Below are 18,026 nucleotides of genomic sequence, written 5' to 3'. Positions count from 1 at the left end.
GAAAGCGCTGACAGATCAGCAAACAGGCTTCTGGTAGAGAAAGAGTCAATCCAGTGGATGCAAAATAGACAGAAACCTGGCTTACACTGGGGGAGACCCCAACATACTCTCTTAACTGGCTTTTCATCTGCTCCTGTTGTCTTTCTCTGCTGGTCTAATTACCACGTCCGGCTTATTGTCCTCTTGATGACTGTAATTAATCAAGTTCTGCTCCCTAATCTCTGAATCTCATCATCCTTACAGTACACCAGGGCTGGCCACACCGGATGGTAGCCTGATGTAAGCTCTTTTGAGGAATGTAATTGTGTGCTTGTCTGCAACTTTATGCGCAATTGCAAATTGCTTCGGTCCCACCCTGCTGTGTGTGAGTGTGCGTTTTCTAAGCACACAGAGGTCAGTAATTGTTACCCATTGCTTCCCTGCTTGAAGCAGTAGCTGTATGTTTGTAGATGGGAGTTATGCAACTTATCTTTCAGGCAGTTATATTGCATTGTTTTCCCTGTCTGAGGCCTCCCTGACCCCTGTGCCTCGGCTACTGAAATATTTGTTGATGGCTCATTCTTGAATGTCAAAGGGGCTCAGTTAAGAGATGGAAAACAAACTCAAGAGACACAGTGACCACAAAAAAAACAACCTGAACAAGACACAAAAAGATAACAGGGGATGAATGATGACCTAAAACGCACGTAAAACTCTCTAAAAGAGACACAGAATGACAAGAAAAATCCTGCATTGTTCGCAGCTGTTTGTGTGTCCTCAGGGTAGAGGTTCTTATACAGAAAAATGGGGGGCTGTTAACCTATTTTCCCTCATAATCCGTTCATGTGTACACTATCCATGCACAAGCACACACCATAGACTCCTACTCTCATGCAGTCTTGTCCTCCTCCTCTTGAGCTTCAGATGGCTTACCAGGTCCTTAATCTGTCCTCTGAGTGACATCACCCTCTCCCTGCACCCTTAACACACTCCTTACAGGACAGCAGGCAAGAGGGAGGGAAAGCGACTTTAGGGAAGGTGAATTAGCCCAGCAGGCAACCATACAAGACTTGGTGGACACACAGAGGATCACTCAGATACACTCTGACCATGGCAGCAGGTCCAAAGGAGGAGGACACACACATGGAGGAGCTGGTGGACCACGGTCTGGGGATGGAGGAGACCGCCCAGGATCTTCTGAGAAAGCCGTCGCTGAAAGAGAGCTACCACAGTGATTCACTGCTGGCACCAGACACTGACTTCATGACAGGTAAAAGCTATATGATGTTGGGTGTTGAAGGGACAGTTCCTCCAAATCACCAAACACAAGCTCTTCACTTACCTCTTAAAGGAAAAAAGACATGCAAGGGGATTAGTGCAAAAAAAACTGAACTGACCTTTTAGAATTCTCTGTATGAGTCAAGTACATCTCTACTGGATGATGCACCATAAACTCTCCCTGCGTTACATCACAAACTGGGTAAGCATGCCTGTGTGGTTCGGACAGGTTTGTTAGGCTTGTTTTTGTTTTGTCATCAGAAAAGCAAAAGAGTAGGAGAAAAAAGATAAATGATTGATTGATTTTTGCACGTGCCAGTCACTAACTATTCATATGAATGAGTTGAAAAAAATTCAACAGGTGTGCTGGACAAGACTATATTTCAGATTGACAAATTGGGAAAGGCTTCACACAGGTTATGTTACTCAGTTAATCAGAAGAGCTATTGGGGTGGTATTTGGCAAAATTTGTTCAGAATTAAGATCATGGAAGTCCTTCTGCAATACCTCATACATACTTTGGTAGTAACTCGTGTGTCTTCATGATGAATTGTCAACACTGGGCCTGCAATATGTCCAAGGCTGACTTTGAACAAGCATGTTGAACCAAATACTTACATACCTGCCTAATGTATCACAGCCACAGAGTCAAACTGTGGGTGTTAAAGGAATGTGCCTTGTCTTGGGAGATTTAGGGAAATGCCTTGTCCCCTCAGGGATAATAGTATCTGTGAACCAATAAGTGAAGGATTGCTTGTACACACGTGGCCTGTGTGTGTCAGCGTGCAGGGTGCTGATATGAGCAGACAGATGCAATGCATTCATTCAAGAAACACCATCTGCAAGCAGAGATTGAAACACTCCACTGCTGCTCTGCATTTCAGTTATGCTTCAATGTATTTTCATTATGCTAAGATGTATAATAGGCATTATGAATGTTGAGACCATTATCACTGTCATGGCTCTGTTTACAAACGTGAATGTGAGTGTGTGAGTCACAGGCACAGAGATAGGTTTAATATGTGTGTTTGTGTGTTACATTTGCATGACAGGCATGCAGAGAGCCTGCCTTTTCTTTGTATAGCTGAGTTAGTGCAGTGATTGAGCTTCGGGCTGCTAATTCCCTTTTACAGCACTGGGATTATGTGCTATTCTAATCCCAATCCCATATGGGGTGTACGGAGGAGGCACGAGGGTGATTTCATGGCCAGGACAAGAGGGGACACAAAAAATTACAGGCCATCACAGTCACAATGCTCCCTGAGAATGTTACAGAAGCTCAATGTGATTTCAACCATTTAGCCATTTCTTTGAACTATTTCATCTGTTTTCATCCAGGCCCTGTTTCCTTGCTTTTGCTGCTGTCGCCCATTATTTTAGAATAACAGTTTTTTTTTACATAAAGCCACCTTCTAAGTGATTTATTGGCTATTTATAATTATTTTCTTTTTTGGATAACATTTCAACTGTAGATTACTTTCCCCCAGTTATTTCAATTGTTGTACTGATTTGCTTCAACCTATTAATAACTTAAACTTTTTCATAGTTTAAGATAACAATTTGCTAAAAGATAAATATTAGTCAATAAAAAAAAATTCTACCATTCAATTGTGAGTATTTTAGCTGTTTTGGTATTTGCTAGTTTTAATATCTATACCTCCTTTAACCAGTCATTACTCTAAGTGGACTATTTAGACTGTTAATCAATTACTTTTTCTATTTTTATTTCTGCCATTAATAAGAAGCCTACTTTAAGACAATTAGCCTATTTAAACATCAATTAATTTAACCATTTTAAGATGTTTATCCATCATTAATTAATTTCATGTCCATCTTATTCTATTTTCTGTCAGTCATTAACTATACCAATTTCCTTATTTATCCATATCCATTTTTCCTTTATTTGTGTATTCACATGTATAAGAAAATTTTCAGTATGCATTTATTTTAGTTTGTTAAAGTCTACCCGACAGTTTTTCTGCAGTCCCACTAAAAATGGAGATCACAACAGTAGCCTGGCTGGGAATTGGTACTTTAGTAAGACAAAAACAGAAACAAAACAGCAAAACAGAATTATGCAGATGACCTCTTCTAGTCATAATCAATTTTAGCTGAAAACTTGTGCTTTCTCACTCATAAATTTGACTCCACTTCCAGGATGTTTTTCAGTCTGTAAACCTTGTCCACTCCTAAAATAAAGCCTCTGCCTGGTTCTCCCTTTTAGTGAGAGTGAGCTGTACTGTGATGTGTGAAGATGAAGATGTTTACAGCAGCCCATCAAAAGACCAGGCCAAATTTCAGGTTCAATCCTGCTGTTTCCTCTATGTTTCTCATCTCTCATAGTGACAGAGGACTTATGTGTGGGGGCGGGGTCAAAGAGGCTCAGGCTGAGGGATTATCATTGCAGTCTGCACACACACACACTCATGGAAGCACACGCAAATACACGTGCACAGACAATATAGGCTGAATTGGATGACTGCTGAGTTTTTAAGCATTATCAGCCCCACCCCCACCTTTATTAATACAGCCTCAGAGCAAAAGGGCTTTAAGCTCTGTCACACACATCACTGTGTATCAGACGACCACCAAGGAAATGTGAGAGGAACAGAACATCACACACCTCATCTCCTGCTGCAGATGACTGGATGATCTAGACAAAGACGGACAGAACAACAGAAAGACTGAGCCGTGACTATGACATAAGCAGTGTAAAAGGTGATGAGATCTTAGTGGACACCAGCCAGTGGATCACATTCATGGAGGGAGAATCAGCCTATCCAAGTGGAGGCCGAGGAGGAAAGAAGAGTGAGAGAGTATGCTCACGAGAGGAGAGGAAGAGGAGGAAGACGTCTGGGGTGGCAGTTGAAGGCCCCGCTGACCAGCAGAGGAAGCCTGACTGCCCATCAGCGTTCGCTGTCTTCCATGGTATCCTCTTCTGAGCCGTTGTTACTATCACTGGTCAAAAAGTGCAAGATGACCGAAAAAGAGAAACTTTCGTGTATTCAGAACAGCAGATAGTTATTTGTATCTGTGCCCAGATGGCATTGTTTACATGCTGCTGTGCGATGGATGTGTGGATGATCTGGTGTGTCCAGCCGTGCTCTGACCTCATTAGCCTGATTTCTGCTATACGGATATGAACAGAAGATGCTATAGAACTTAGCCCTCTCTCTGATTATATTGTTGCCAAAAGGAAGAGCTGTGAGAAAACAGCTGAATAGCACGTTCTTACTTTATGAAGGGAGGATTGCTGTCTTTCATGTTTCTTCTTCATATTGAACTTCTCTGTGGTTTCACTCTGAGACAGTTGCATTTTCATTTCTTTCTTGGCATCTTTTCCCGCCCCCTGGGTGTGTGTGGTTATGTTTCTAACTGTCATCCTCTGAGGCATCTGTTGCTTAAACAAGATTTTTCTCACTGTTGCTCTGGGATTTCTGCTTTTTTTTTTTTTTTTTTTAGCTCTGTTGAATCAGAAAATTGAAATCTATCTATCTATCTACCTATCCATGCATTAGATGACCGCAGTTCTGCTGCCAGTGGCCTGGATGTTGCCGACCGGCTGACCTATCTGGAGCAGAGGATGCAGATGCAGGAAGATGAAATCCAGCTGTTGAAGATGGCTCTAGCTGATGTCCTGAAGAGGCTTAACATCTCCGAGGAGCACCAGGCTGCTGCTGCTGCTGCTGCCAGCAGGAGAGCACTGGGTGCTAAAGGTGAACAAAGATCTTTGTGTTACGTTGATGTGCGCATCAGCTTTTATCTTGTACAGTTGCTGTCTTTATTGGAGAAAATATTGATTTCTTTCGGCTTTGTCAATGCATTAGTTACACAAGGTCAATGTTGTTGTTGTAAGTGTAGCTAGAACCTAAGTGAGGGTGACACTAGTGTGTATTATTGGATAATCATAGATGGCTCTTACTTTATCATAGCCAACAGGCATGATGCATTTACTGGATATAAATAGACACACAAGAAATGAATAATTGTGAGAGGGTCACTCTATTATTAACCTTGTCATAGCACTTTCATTTATAAGTGTAAAGGATGCCCTCTTCTTTTCCTTTCACAGCTACAACAGTCATCATCTGTGAATCAGCCTTATTATGTTCTTGTTTTGGTTGATTAAAAAGAGAAAAAGAGAAACATCCAGAACATGACACACACACACACACACACACATATATATTTGAATAATTCGTACAATGCTCACCCTGGCCTGTGTGTGTGTGCTTCCACAGCCAGGCCAGTGTCTCTGGCACTGCCCTCCAGACCGCCCATGGTGGGCTCAAGTTCTGCCTCCCTGAAGAAGAGCTCCACGCTGCCCTCCAGCTCCACCGCCAGGAACTACAGCCCAACACCACCCCGCAGGTACACCTGTAATATCATGTCTACATTAAAATAAATAAATTTTAAAAAAGACAACAATTTGCATGCTCTTTGCTTTTGTGATAAATCATATTTCTTTTTTTTTTTTTTTTGAAAATGGAGAGAAAGCAGTCAAATTAAACAAGATCTTTATCTGTTTAAGTTGGAAAAATAATCATTACGCTCAGCTCTGTCAGAGTCGAGCCAAAGTTGCTGCCTGCAGTATTGTTATGTAACATAAACCTGCTTTAATGAAGCAGCTCATGATGGTGAGCACACACTCCCATTACCCAGGGAACACTGCACATGGATGCTCAATAATTATTCCAGCTCTCACCTTTACTTCAAAGCAATAACACAGAAAACTTTTTTTTTTTTCTTCTCATCTCTTGCTTTCAATTACCTTTCAACTGACGCGGCCATTATGTAGCATTAGTCTGAGGCCATGGTGGGTTCTCACTGGGGCACCTTAATGTGCTGCTGGGGTATGCTGATATAATTGCACAGAGAGGTAAATCTCCATTCATTTAAGAATCTCCATTCGGTTTTAAGATGAAGTGAGAATGATCATCACCGTCATCATTATCATCACTGATTCATTTCCCTCCACTGTTAGTTAACCTTTTCTCTCCAGTTAATAATGCCATTTTACCTGCTCTCCTCTCTCCCCCCCTCTCTCAGTGACGCTGAGGTTTTCAATCTTTATTACTTGGGGCATTCATTTGCTTCCCTCCCACCTGTTTTTTTTTTTTTCATTCTTAGTGTTCAGAGGCCACATCTGTTTTCATTCACTGTCTTGTATGTGCACGTATCTTATAAATACATTCAACATTCCCACTGACCACCTCAGTGGCTCTCTCATTACAGTAGCAGAGGTTTCCAGAAATAAGTTGGGATGATTTCCAAGAAAATGGGTTGGAATTGATGCACAAGACATTCAGATTTCACCATGTGACGCCACAGCTGTCAAATCCAAAAAGGATCTCAGTTTTTCAATAACTTTCCACTCTGTGTGTGATCAAGAACTATATCTCAAAACCTTGATGACAGATTATGCACTGTCTACTGGATTTTCAAAGACCCCCCGTTTCCACTTTCCAGTTTCCAGTTTCCAAAGAGTACTCTGAGAATCAGTCATGTTTGGTTCCCATAAAAAGTTTTCCCTTATTATAAAAAATCAGAAGTGTGTGTGCACATGTGTTATGGATAATGTTTTATCATTTAATTTCCACAATAGTTGATTAATCACTTGCACGTGTACAATGCACCCCCTTAAACATCAAATGTTATCCTCATCACCTCAGTGGCTGAAGGTTGCGTCACTTTTGTGTTTTGCCAGTAAATGCTGTAATTTTTCTAGGCACAGAAGATGTTGCAAGCCTTTCTTTGATGCAACTGTTAAGCTTGGTGCATTTTCAAAATTAAATAACAGAGCCAAGATCTTATGGTCTTTGTTCTTTTCTCTGCAGTGGCGTGAAGAGCCCCCCGGGCAGTGTGAAGGACAGTCCATGTGCTGCTGCCAAAGCCCGGCCCACCTCAGCAGCCTCACCATGTAAAAAACCTCAGGAAGGGTAAGAAACTGGGGAAGTCAAAGGAAAAGCGTTGTTTCCTATTATACTGCCAAAAATATTGCACAAATATGACCATCCCTTTATCTCTTTTGGCTTCTGCAATTATGTTTTCCCATATACTGTATATACATTTTCCATTGATTTGGGGTTGACTCGATAATTCCTGTCCAATTACATTTCATTCAAATTGCTCCAATCAAAGCTTTTTCCAACCCCCTTTATGTGAAAGCTGTACAAACCAAAGCGTAAAAGGCCAGTACATGGGACCTTTACCTGTTTAGTCAACCTGAAAACTGACATGATGCTTTTTCGGCTGAAACATTTTGCAGATTCAATGACTTTCTCTTTCTGTGTCTGTCTCAGCAGTAAATCAAAGGAGGCTTCACTTGGTGTAGGTAAGAGAGCACTTTCTCTGTTTCCCTAGTGTTGAATTGTTTCCCTTCCTGTAAGTGGCAACATTCAGTTTCATTACAGGAAAGTGAGACAGCCGCTGGCTCTGTATGAAAGACAGATAAGTGGTTGTGGTTTTGTGCATTATATGTAAATGACTGCAAAGTCACCTCTCTGTTTTTGTGTTACTTTGCTGCAGGGACAAGACGTGTGACACACTGCAAAGGTAGGCTTCGCCCCTGACAATAGAGGAAATGCTTCAGTCAATTATTCTTCACATCTGTCATATCATGTGAACTTTTTTGAGTTGTTATTTTATGTTCATCCTTCATTTCCTCACATCTCACCGTGACTTGTCTTCCATCCCCCTTGCCCCTCTGCCTTTTTGTCTTTTTTTTTTTAAACTCCATCTCTGCCCTCTGACCTCTGCTCTGTCTGTTGACTCACCCCCTCACCTCATTTCCACTTCACTTAGTGACTATGCAGATCTATCTGAGCCCCCACGCAAAAAAGACTGGGTCTTCTGAGACCACCAAATCAGTATCTGCCGTGCCTGCCAACAGCAGGCTCGCAGCCGGGCCCAACAACCCCCAGGTGAAGGCGAGCAGCAAGCCAGACACAAGGAGGAAAACCCCATCCTTTACCTTAAATCTGCAGAAAACCACAACCAGCCACAACACACCACAGGACACATCCAATTACAAGAGCCCCATCAAGTCGCCCAGCCAGTACTTTCAGATTTGTTACTGAGGTAAAGGAGATAAACTTTACTACAGGACTTTCGAAAAAACAGGACAATGATTTTTATTTGGGGATGGTTGCATGTTTTAAACTGCAGGGATATGATTTCTCTCTGCAAGTCATCCTGACAAAACCAGTACTTACAGCTTCTCGAAAGATTTCCAGTAACAGTTCTGGGAAATTACATTTGTCAGTGTAGTCTTTTGAAGCAATAGTTTTCAAGTTTGAGGATGGTATGGAAGCTTTAATATGTTTTTAGTCTTGAGGCCAGAGTGTAGATTAGTTTCACACATGCTAGTACCTGTGTATTGTTTCAAAGAAGGCCTGTGTTCACTGTTAATGTGCTCTCAGTCAAGTCTTCACTCTGTCTGGTGTTGTCGTTTTTGAGCACTGACTGTGTGATGTACAAGTGGATTTGTGTTTTGATGTTGACAGTGCGTGTCGTTTTGTCTTGTTTTGTCTCCATGCCAGTTTGCTGTGGTGTTTGTAGTTGATGTTCCACCTTAGCTAAGACTCAAAGCAGAAGAATGACCTGAGGCTGTTTCTACTTCTGGAAGAGCAATAAACAACTCTGTTCTGACCTCCCATGAGACAGTTTGTTTCTATTTTACCTGCCACTGTGTGTGCGGTTATTAGTATTAGGTGTCCGTTAAACGAAAGAGGTGGCCTGACTAAATGAAGAGTCCCGTGATGATCACACTCCATGCTGAATATTTCTGGCACATTTAAAACCCATCAGCTGCTTGCAGAGCCAGAACAGCACAGACACCTTGATCTGACAGCGAAGCTCTGCTGTCGCGATGAGGACTGTCTTTTACAAAGTGACTGCAGGGCATGAATGGACACTTTGATGAGCAGGAAAGGGATCACATGTGTCATGACCTTTCAGGTGGATGTGCAAAATGCTAAAGATATGACTGGCATATTTTCCATTGTGAATAAAACTGAGCTGACTGTAAGTTCAGTCCGTCACATTAATATTTTGGTTACTTTTAGTGCTGATTGTTGTGGAAGGTTACAGCTCTGATCCTTTTCAGATGGTTATAGATGTACTACAGTAGGTAAAAAACAATGACTGTGCACAGCACATGGAAACTGTCTTAGCTTTGTTTATAAAGAACATGCATATTGATCAGTGTGAGGTGAGTAAGTGCCATGTATGAACAGCCACAGCGCCCTCCTGTGGATATGAAGCACGGAGACCTGGACAGGGATACAGAAACAGTCAAAGGTAACATCATGTAACTAGAAATAGATTTACTGATTTTTAGCACCCTTGAAACTTCTTCATGATCACCACTGTGTGACCAGCACGACCTCACACTTGGCCCTCACTCTACATGCAAACCACAGTTGACGAGCTTGTGTCCCCTAGAAACTAGGAGACCCTCTGCTGGAGACAGGGAAGGACTGCTATACGTTTGAGATAAATGACAGGGATGAGCCTGCATGACTGACTAAATTTGCAAAAGAAGAAAAACGCATAAACCTAAATGAAATATATTTTATCATTTTAAATATATTCTTTGCTGATGATGTAATCTTGCTTTATCTGATGTACAGGGGGAACCTTTTACATAATTTTAAATGTGGTGTTGGTGTATTTTCTGGTTCATTGGGCCCAATCAGGACTGAAGTAATACATCAGTCAGTCATTAATTAACAAACGGAATGGAAATAATGACTAAAAATGGGAATATTGCACAAAGAGGAATATTGCTGTGATACAGGTTTGGTTAAAGTTGAAAGCAAACTAAAAGTAAAACTTAAAAACCACGTGGCAATACTGCCACAGTAAATCCTCTAACCCACAGCAACAGCCTTTTAGGTAAACGGTTTCACCTGTCTCAGGCAGTCTGCTGTCAAATGAAAAGGGATGGGAACAGAGGCTGTTCTGAATAGACTAAGATTACTGCTGCTTGCTGATAGTAGAGAAAAGAAGAAAATCGATGTGAAAGTGAGAGCTCTATCTGTCTCTCACTGTCTTTCTATCTCAGAGTCTATGTGAAGGGCTGTATATCACTCAACGCACAGACACACAAAGAGCCACCGCTTTTAGTTACAATGGCAGACAGAGCTAACTGTTCAAAAGGTGGTTAAAGTTCTGTATATAAGAGCAGAAGCAGGATGAAAGCCGCAGTTAAAGTCGGTCACATACAGGCGAAGGAAAGAACAGTTTCAGACTGACTAGCTCCTGGTTTGTTCCTTGTTATTCCAGTTGTTTTCCCAGAAAACAGGGAACCTTTGTTGTGAAATCTTTCTAATTTTGGAAGGTTATTTATGTGCTGCCTCAGCTAAAATAATCTCCAGAAACCTTTCAGGAACATTCATCAAAGGGTGCAAAGCATTTAACCTTCAGAGAACCTTAACACAAAATTTTGTTTCAGCAGCCTGGAGCCCACACACGGACCTAACGAACCCTAACCGTTTGGTTGATATGGGTGAGTTTTATTTTGTCTGAAATAGTCTGAAATAGGGAGAGGATCATCTGAACATTCAGAAATTCAGTTTCAGGTTACTTTGAAAAGGTGGAGTGTTACTGATGTGGGGACTGCTGCATAGTAAAATAATGTCCTTCAGTGAGCCATTGTGTATTATTTTTGTTTTACATTTCCAGCACCATTTAGTATCAAACAACAATTTGTTCAAAACAATTCTGTCAAAGTTTGGACTCAAAAATGCTCACTGAGTTCACATGAAAAAATAAAGCAATTATAATTGTTTAGATCATAAAAATTGTACTAAAAATGTCTGCTTGCTGGTCTTTAGCTTTCAATCACTTAATTTCAAACACTCAACACAAATGTTGAATGGAATCTGTCTTTCACTCATATGAGGAAAAAGCAGCAGGCACAAACACAGACAGACTTGACGGCTGACAAATGTGTGCCACATTTTATACTGTATCATTCCATGACTTTTTCATTTAATAATAATTTATACAACAGGGAGCAAAGGTGCACAGATCCAACCACCAAAAAGATAAAAGAATTATTACCAATGCCATGGAAACAAAAGTATTCTATAGATAGATAGATGGATCGATTTATTTACTTTATTGATCCCAAACTGGGGACATTCTTATGATACAGCAGGAAGTGAGCACACAGAAATATAACAAAACAATGTTAATAGTAGCTGTTTTGTACAGGCAGATGCGCAATCATAGTAATAAATATAATAAGTGAGGTGCATGCATACAGAAATTTCCCAAAAGAAGCGGCAGGTAAGGTAAAAAAAAAAAAGTCAAACGGCTCAAAAGAAATAAAATGTTATTGTTCTGCAGAACAATCAAGGATTTCACAGCAGTATTAGTGATGTGTTTGGACGTAAAATAACACGACTGTGGTAAACCAAAGACCAAGTGCCACTTTGCACAGTCACTTTGTTTTGCTTAAAATGTGTGCGTTTGTTTTGCTCCACCTGTCTGCGCGGCAGCTGCATCGCCACACCGAGGGCGCTCCCGTGCAGCAAAACCATCCAGACCTGAATATTTCAGCCCCCCCCCCTCCGCGCAGCCTCCCAGTGGTTGGAAGGAGGAAAAGATGGCATCTCAGCCGCCGCTGTCAGACGCTCCGCCCGGCTCCTCGTCCTTCGGCCAGCGGCGTGCTGCGCTCTGAGATGGCCTCCGCCGAACCAAACTCCGAACAACAAATATTTATTCAGTAGAAGACGGACCTGAAAACTGTGACCACCCGTGTAGCATTTCCACACCCTGTCGCCTTTCCCACATCTGCCCATCCAGCCGGCTGCGGGCTTCGCTGTTTTTCATTCAAACGCTCAGAGCTGCTAGATCTCGATTTGGATCCGGGTTATTTTTCTGCTCGAACTGAACCCAAGGACAAATCACTGAGCAGAGAGAAAACCTCACCGAGCCCAGTTGGTCGGACGGGAGAGGAAGATGAGGTAAGCAGCAGCACGCTTTGCTCCCGATCAGCACTAAAAGCGCTGACTGCTGTGATCCAGCTGTGATCCAGCTGCGCCTTGTTGTGTGATACAAAAGCTAAATGACGCTCCGAGTTATCGGACATGCGGCTCCTGTTGTTGGCGCAGATGGACATGGCACCGACAGGTCACCTGTTGTGCAGCAGGCTTTGAGGAGCCATCTACCATCTCTGACTTCCATCCCTTGCTCTAGATGTGTCACGTGGAGGTTGTCTGCAGAGAAGGACTTGTTGTCATGGAAACCAGACGGTACTTATCCTGATTGGATGTAACCATTATGATATTTAATCGCCACAGAGATTTGATCAAAGCAATCACGTGCGTTTATTAGTTAAACACACCTCTCTGTGGTTGTGGGTGTGTGTGTGTGTTTGGGGGACTTTGTGAGGCTGTGTAACCGGCCCGCGCATGCACGCTCACACGCCCTCTCAGCTGTGAACCAATCAGCTCCTGGTATTGGTTGCCACATCCAGACACAGCTGTCTGAGGGATGTTGACTGGGACAGCCTATCAGGTGAGGTGTTACTGCCAGGCCCAGGCTGAGAGCCAGTCAGCTGACAGCCTGCTGCAGCGTCCGGCACAGGTTCGCCATGAGGAGGAACCTTTAGCTCACTCCAATTGCTGTGGGCACAAATTTGTGGATGTGAATGTTTGTGTGGGGATTTTGTCCAAAGGTCAGTGTCTGTGTGAACAGTCAAAGCTCTCCATCGTCTGTCTTCTCAGCTCTGTTTGATACTGATGCTGCCAACACTCTGAAGTGACTTCACATGCTCTTGCATAACGCTCTTAATGCTGCTGTCTGCTGAGTGGAACAGGGTGAATTAGACAAAAAGCCCAGTGACGTTTTCCCCTTACTATAAGAGAGATCGTTTTTCACTGGCAGAAAATTGTGCCTGTGCACATCACTCAAGCTGTAGTTTTGCAATGTCACTGTTAAGGCTAACTCTATTAAACTTCATAAAAACATTTCCCAGATATTTAATAGGTTGTTGTTTTTTTTTTATATCCTTTGAGCTGCTTTGAATTTTCACCAATAATGGAGTGACTCTGCATCTTAATAATATTCTCTGGTAATGATGTCATGCATGGTACACTTTTATTCCTTGGTTTCTGAAGTTAACCTCAGCAACTCGTACCAAAACAAACTGACAGGGAAACTTACTCATACCTACAGTATGTGTTTAGTGCTCATAGAGCCATGAAACATTGACTCAGAGGAGAACGTGTGTTTTGATCTGACCTACTCTGACAAGCTGTCTACTAAAGCACTTGTTATTTCAGGTTTTGTCTCACAGCCGTTTAAACTCAGCTGTGATTTGTGATGAGTGATTCTGTGCTTTACGAAGGGGCTCTGTAGGTGGCAACATAGACTGTGACACACCACAACAAGCTATTACTCCAAGCTGTTTGTCACAATTTGACTGGATGTCACTGAGCGTCTCTGTTGTGTGTGAGCGAGCGTTTTTTTTTTTTTTTTTTTATATACATTTGTACCCAAATTGATTTCTTTGGTTTAAAATGGGCATGTGGTATCTTGTTCCTGTTGAAAGCGTGTGACTGTGTCCAAAAGCTGCTCTGACTGTGTGTGTCTTTGCTATATGTTGGTGGGACACAGTTCTCAGTTGTCAGCTTTTGATCTAATGAGTATTGGCCTCAGGGCTGAGACCTGCTCTTCATGCATACATCAGCCAAGGTCAGATATGCTGCAGTATCAGGTCAAGGAATCTAGGAAACAAAGTTTTTGTGAAGTATGCCTAACGGCCGGCTCATTGCTAAAGTCTGAATTGAATATTAGCATAATACTCAGATGCAACTATACCATACTGAATATAAAGATTATCAAGTTTTTAATGTATGATTTCTCATACATTGTATACCTTTTTTTGCAGATTGTCCACTCTGTTAAACTGGAAATTAAATACAATTTTTATATCATCTCATAGAAAGATTTCTAATCCTATTTGGGGTTTTTCTTTTTCCATCTCATACAGTTTAAACCTGCACAGCTGCTGTATCTCTTTCTCATTTCTCGAGATTAGTTGTATCAGTTTCAATTATCTCCAGCTGTACCGGCTTGGAGTGTGATGGCAGTTTCTGGGGAAATGTCCCGACACAGTGAAGCCCAGGTTGATCATTCTTATCAAGGATTTGTTGTTTGTTGTTTGAAGGACTGATCCCTGACTTGATGGAGTCTGTACGTCAGAGGAGGCTGGACTTTTTATTGTCCTTTTCCTTTTGTCTATCAATGAACAAAATGTTTCATGTCCTACAACTAAAATTGTAATATTAGGTAGGTAGTTGGCTAGTCACATATCTCAACATCTACTAGATAGTTTGCCGTCAAATTTGGATTAGGTATAGATATTCCCATTCAGTCTTACCTTTAGTGCCACAAATAGCATTTTCAAAATCATATAGCCTATAATTGGTCATGAATACCATTTGTTAATTAGCTTACAAGCCTACATAATAACTATTATGATGATGATGATGATGAAAAATCCTTTGCTGTACTCTATTTTCAATCATTGTGCAATGTTTATTTTCATATATCAGATAAAACAAGCAAGTTGAAAAGCACAACTTGGGCTTTTAGAAAGTCCAGCAATCATGTTCACGATTTATATTTATTTAATTCTCCAAACAATGTCAATGTCTTACACATAGCAGCACAAGTACTACTTTCATGTGTGGCTGCAACATGCTTAGTGGCATATATCTAAGTAAATGATTTCCTTGTATGTTTGCTTGTGGCTAACCGCTCTCAGGAAGTCTGACAGAATGATGGATTCGTTGTCCTGCCTGCCGCCCACCTCCTCCATTTGTGTGAACAGGAGCACTTCATTATGCTCTGAAAGTGATGTGCGGGCTCTTATCGATCCGACATCATCACTGCTGCCTGATGTGTATTGACAGGAGCAGTTGGTGGTGTTTGTGTGACCCATATGAATACCAATATTAGTTGTAACCATGTACTGTGCTTATACAGGACAAAAGCAAACACAAAGAGGTGAACTGAGTTGAACTGTAGATACTCATGCTGACATACAGCCAGTTTCGTACAAAAGTGATCGTGATGGATTGTGTTGAAGACGAAAAGAGACTGCTGATGTGATGTGATAAATCATGTTTCCATAACTCACAGGCACTGTAAATGGTATTCTGTGCATCTGGTGCCTGACGTGAAATAAGTCATGGCAATGTCCTGGTTTATGTCTGCCGTCTGCGGTCATGAGTTGCAGTGGAGGTCAGATTTCTCACTGTATTGTTCTCAGTGCACAGCTGCGTGCTTTGAAGTTACACAGGTGTGTGCTCTTCATTCAATTCTCCTGCACAGTTACCACTTTAAAGATGGAGTTGCTGGAAATTCTGACTAACTCTGAACAGCAGGTTATCAAGGATACTTTAACCACTAAATTGTTTTTTATGGTATTTATGATCCTCGAAATAATTATTACCATCTGGTGTGTAGTTTAAGTTTCTTATGATAAATATGTTTGTCTAATGATTGTACAGTTGATTGTGTAGTGAAAGGCTTCAGACCCATGCAGAATTATCCCCTTCAGAGAATTGTAACATGGCATTGGTTTGGATTAATGTCTTGTACTTCTGTCCCACAGCTCTCATCATTGTCATTTCTAAGCACATAAATTCAGCCACTTGCAACACAAAAGCTCTGATAAACCTTCCCTGCAGCAAACATTAGGAGTAGCCAGAAAATTGAATGTAGTGTTTAGCTAGAAGTGAGCAATAATGTTTCTCTCTATGTGTCTGTAACAGTTAGCAGCTGATAAAGTGGCAATATGAGTGAGTGAGTGTGCAAAAAAATCTGTTGGTGCAAGTTAAACATCAGTTTGAAATATGGCTTGTATTATTTATCTCTAAGTAAATGCTTAGCTCCTTGTGTCAGTTTGACAAATATTGACTCCCACTATTGATTATCAATCACTACCTGTGCACTTAATGGAGATACACAGCCATACTTGAACAGTTAGTGTAGTAAATCTACTAGCAACAGTAAGTACACTTGTAACCTGATATCATACAGAAAACTATTTTATGTAAATATACATATTTTCTAAATGATAACATTGTTATTAGGGAGGTTGGTTTAATATTGATGAGAACCTCTGGCCAGATGTGCTGCACTCTGGTTCCTTCTCCCATTAACCACCACATCCACCTCCCTCTGACTTATGTATGGTGCTGCAGTGGAAAAAAAAGACTGAACATAAACAGCACAGTAAAGCAGGCTTCAGATTTGTGGTATATGAATATGAGTTGACTCTTTAGAACAGTGATGACTTCATTGCCTGTCATCAACTGTGGACTTGCCAGCTTCATTGGAAACTTAGTATCTTAAGGGAACATTTGTTAATTGACTGCACAGACATCTATGACAGTGAGCCCCGAAAGTTTGGCTGGGGGAGATCTACAGTTTCTCTGCTCAGGGAAAATTTATGTTTCATGTCACACAAGCTGCAGCTTTAACATTTTACTGTGGCGCTGCAGCCACATCACAATTGTGAGTAATATCAGCCAAATTTGTCATAAGGCTGCCCAAAACATGCATACAAATGTTGAAACTGTGATGCATCCAGTGTCAGGTGTGAGGTCACATGTCTTGTCTCTGTTTTGAATCTCTATAATAACACAGTGCAGTTGTGGTGACAACAATGCAGCTCGTGAGTCATAATATACACAATGAGGTGTCAGGACACAAAGCGATGAGGATGAGCCACACAGACGTATAAGTGTTGAAGAGAGAGCAAAAGAGAGGTAATCAAATCTTTGTGAATGAAAGAGAAATCACTCATTCTTCCTTTTCCCCTCTCTGTCTCCCTTCCCCCTCTCTGTAGCTCCTGCCAGCTCCCATTGGTGTGTGGCATAATTAAAATGATCGGCTCATGTGAGTCAGTGTGTGTGCGCGCGCGCGCCTGCGTGTGCATGTACACGTGCACGCATTTGTTTGCATCTGAAATTCAATCCTGGCCTGAGAGGATGAGCTATTGTGAGTTAACTGAGCGGCCAAGAAATGCCAGAGATGTTTAAACTCCTCTCTGTCACACCGCTCACACTCATTTAATCTCCTTTCTTCTCTGCCTTGTATAGTGTGGTGGCATACAGGTGGATTGTGGGTGTTTGTGGGGATGAGGGAGTCAGATTGGATTACACAGAACTACTGTATATGTCATGGATAGCTAGAAAAATGTACAATTTCGTATGTATGATTTTTTTTTTTTTTTTTTTTTTTGGGGCTGTCAGACATTGGATTAGAAAAGAAACACTGACAATGAAGTAAAAGTACTCCCATAAATTATAGTTCCCTCAAGGAATTGTAGCTCTTGTTATTAATAGTCTCTGTATTTGGTAAACCAGTTGAAAGTTTCTTTTTGTGTCATTTTATAACTTAACTTCAAGATCAGTGGGTCCATTTGTGTTGATGCCAGCAGAACGTAACATTGTGAGGCTGAAATGTCAGAATAAAGTAAAAGCATCACTAATAACAAGTACATTTAAATCAGTTTGTTTGGCCCTTGCTATTATAGCAAGGAACATTTGAAATTACCTAGAAAACCAAAGAGGAGGTGATGTGAAGAGGATAAGACAGGAGTCAGTGAGGAAGAATGCCCACATGGTTTGAAAACATCCAGATGATTTATTTCTTAAGACACTGTGAAAGAAAATCAGTGTTCAACATTTGCCAATATGGGTTCAGTGTGTATTATATACATATATGTGTGTGTGTGTGTG

General features: G+C 41.4%; 2 protein-coding genes across 2 annotated transcripts in view; both read left to right on the top strand.

Annotated features, from left to right (window-relative positions):
* The first annotated feature begins 1,089 nt into the window (after positions 1-1,089).
* On the top strand, positions 1,090-8,458 carry LOC115038131 (echinoderm microtubule-associated protein-like 1). The gene is made up of 7 exons (XM_029496981.1): positions 1,090-1,249; positions 4,776-4,973; positions 5,499-5,628; positions 7,095-7,196; positions 7,563-7,591; positions 7,786-7,812; positions 8,062-8,458. Exons 1-7 carry the CDS (start codon positions 1,090-1,092, stop codon positions 8,334-8,336), a joined length of 921 nt encoding a protein of 306 aa, XP_029352841.1. The 3' UTR covers positions 8,337-8,458.
* Positions 8,459-12,090: 3,632 nt separating this feature from the next.
* The window catches only part of evlb (Enah/Vasp-like b), a 35,962-nt gene continuing 30,026 nt past the window's right edge, over positions 12,091-18,026 (top strand). Inside the window, exon 1 of the mRNA XM_029496578.1 lies at positions 12,091-12,233. Within this exon, the coding sequence (XP_029352438.1) occupies positions 12,229-12,233 (5 nt within the window). The 5' untranslated portion in view covers positions 12,091-12,228. The remainder of the gene's footprint in view (positions 12,234-18,026) is intronic.

Source organism: Echeneis naucrates, chromosome 24 (assembly GCF_900963305.1).
Source record: "Echeneis naucrates chromosome 24, fEcheNa1.1, whole genome shotgun sequence".
In the NCBI taxonomy this organism is placed as follows: Eukaryota; Metazoa; Chordata; class Actinopteri; order Carangiformes; family Echeneidae; genus Echeneis; species Echeneis naucrates.
The sequence above is the reverse complement of the archived record's forward strand: the minus strand, read 5'-3'. Positions and strand labels throughout refer to the sequence as shown.

Bases quoted from the DNA above. Each gene is read 5' to 3' on its own strand.
- LOC115038131 (XM_029496981.1), top strand. From the start codon at position 1,090: ATGGCAGCAGGTCCAAAGGAGGAGGACACACACATGGAGGAGCTGGTG. The intron at 7,592-7,785 runs GTAAGAGAGCAC...ACTTTGCTGCAG, and splicing joins GGAGGCTTCACTTGGTGTAG to GGACAAGACGTGTGACACAC. The intron at 7,813-8,061 runs GTAGGCTTCGCC...CACTTCACTTAG, and splicing joins ACGTGTGACACACTGCAAAG to TGACTATGCAGATCTATCTG.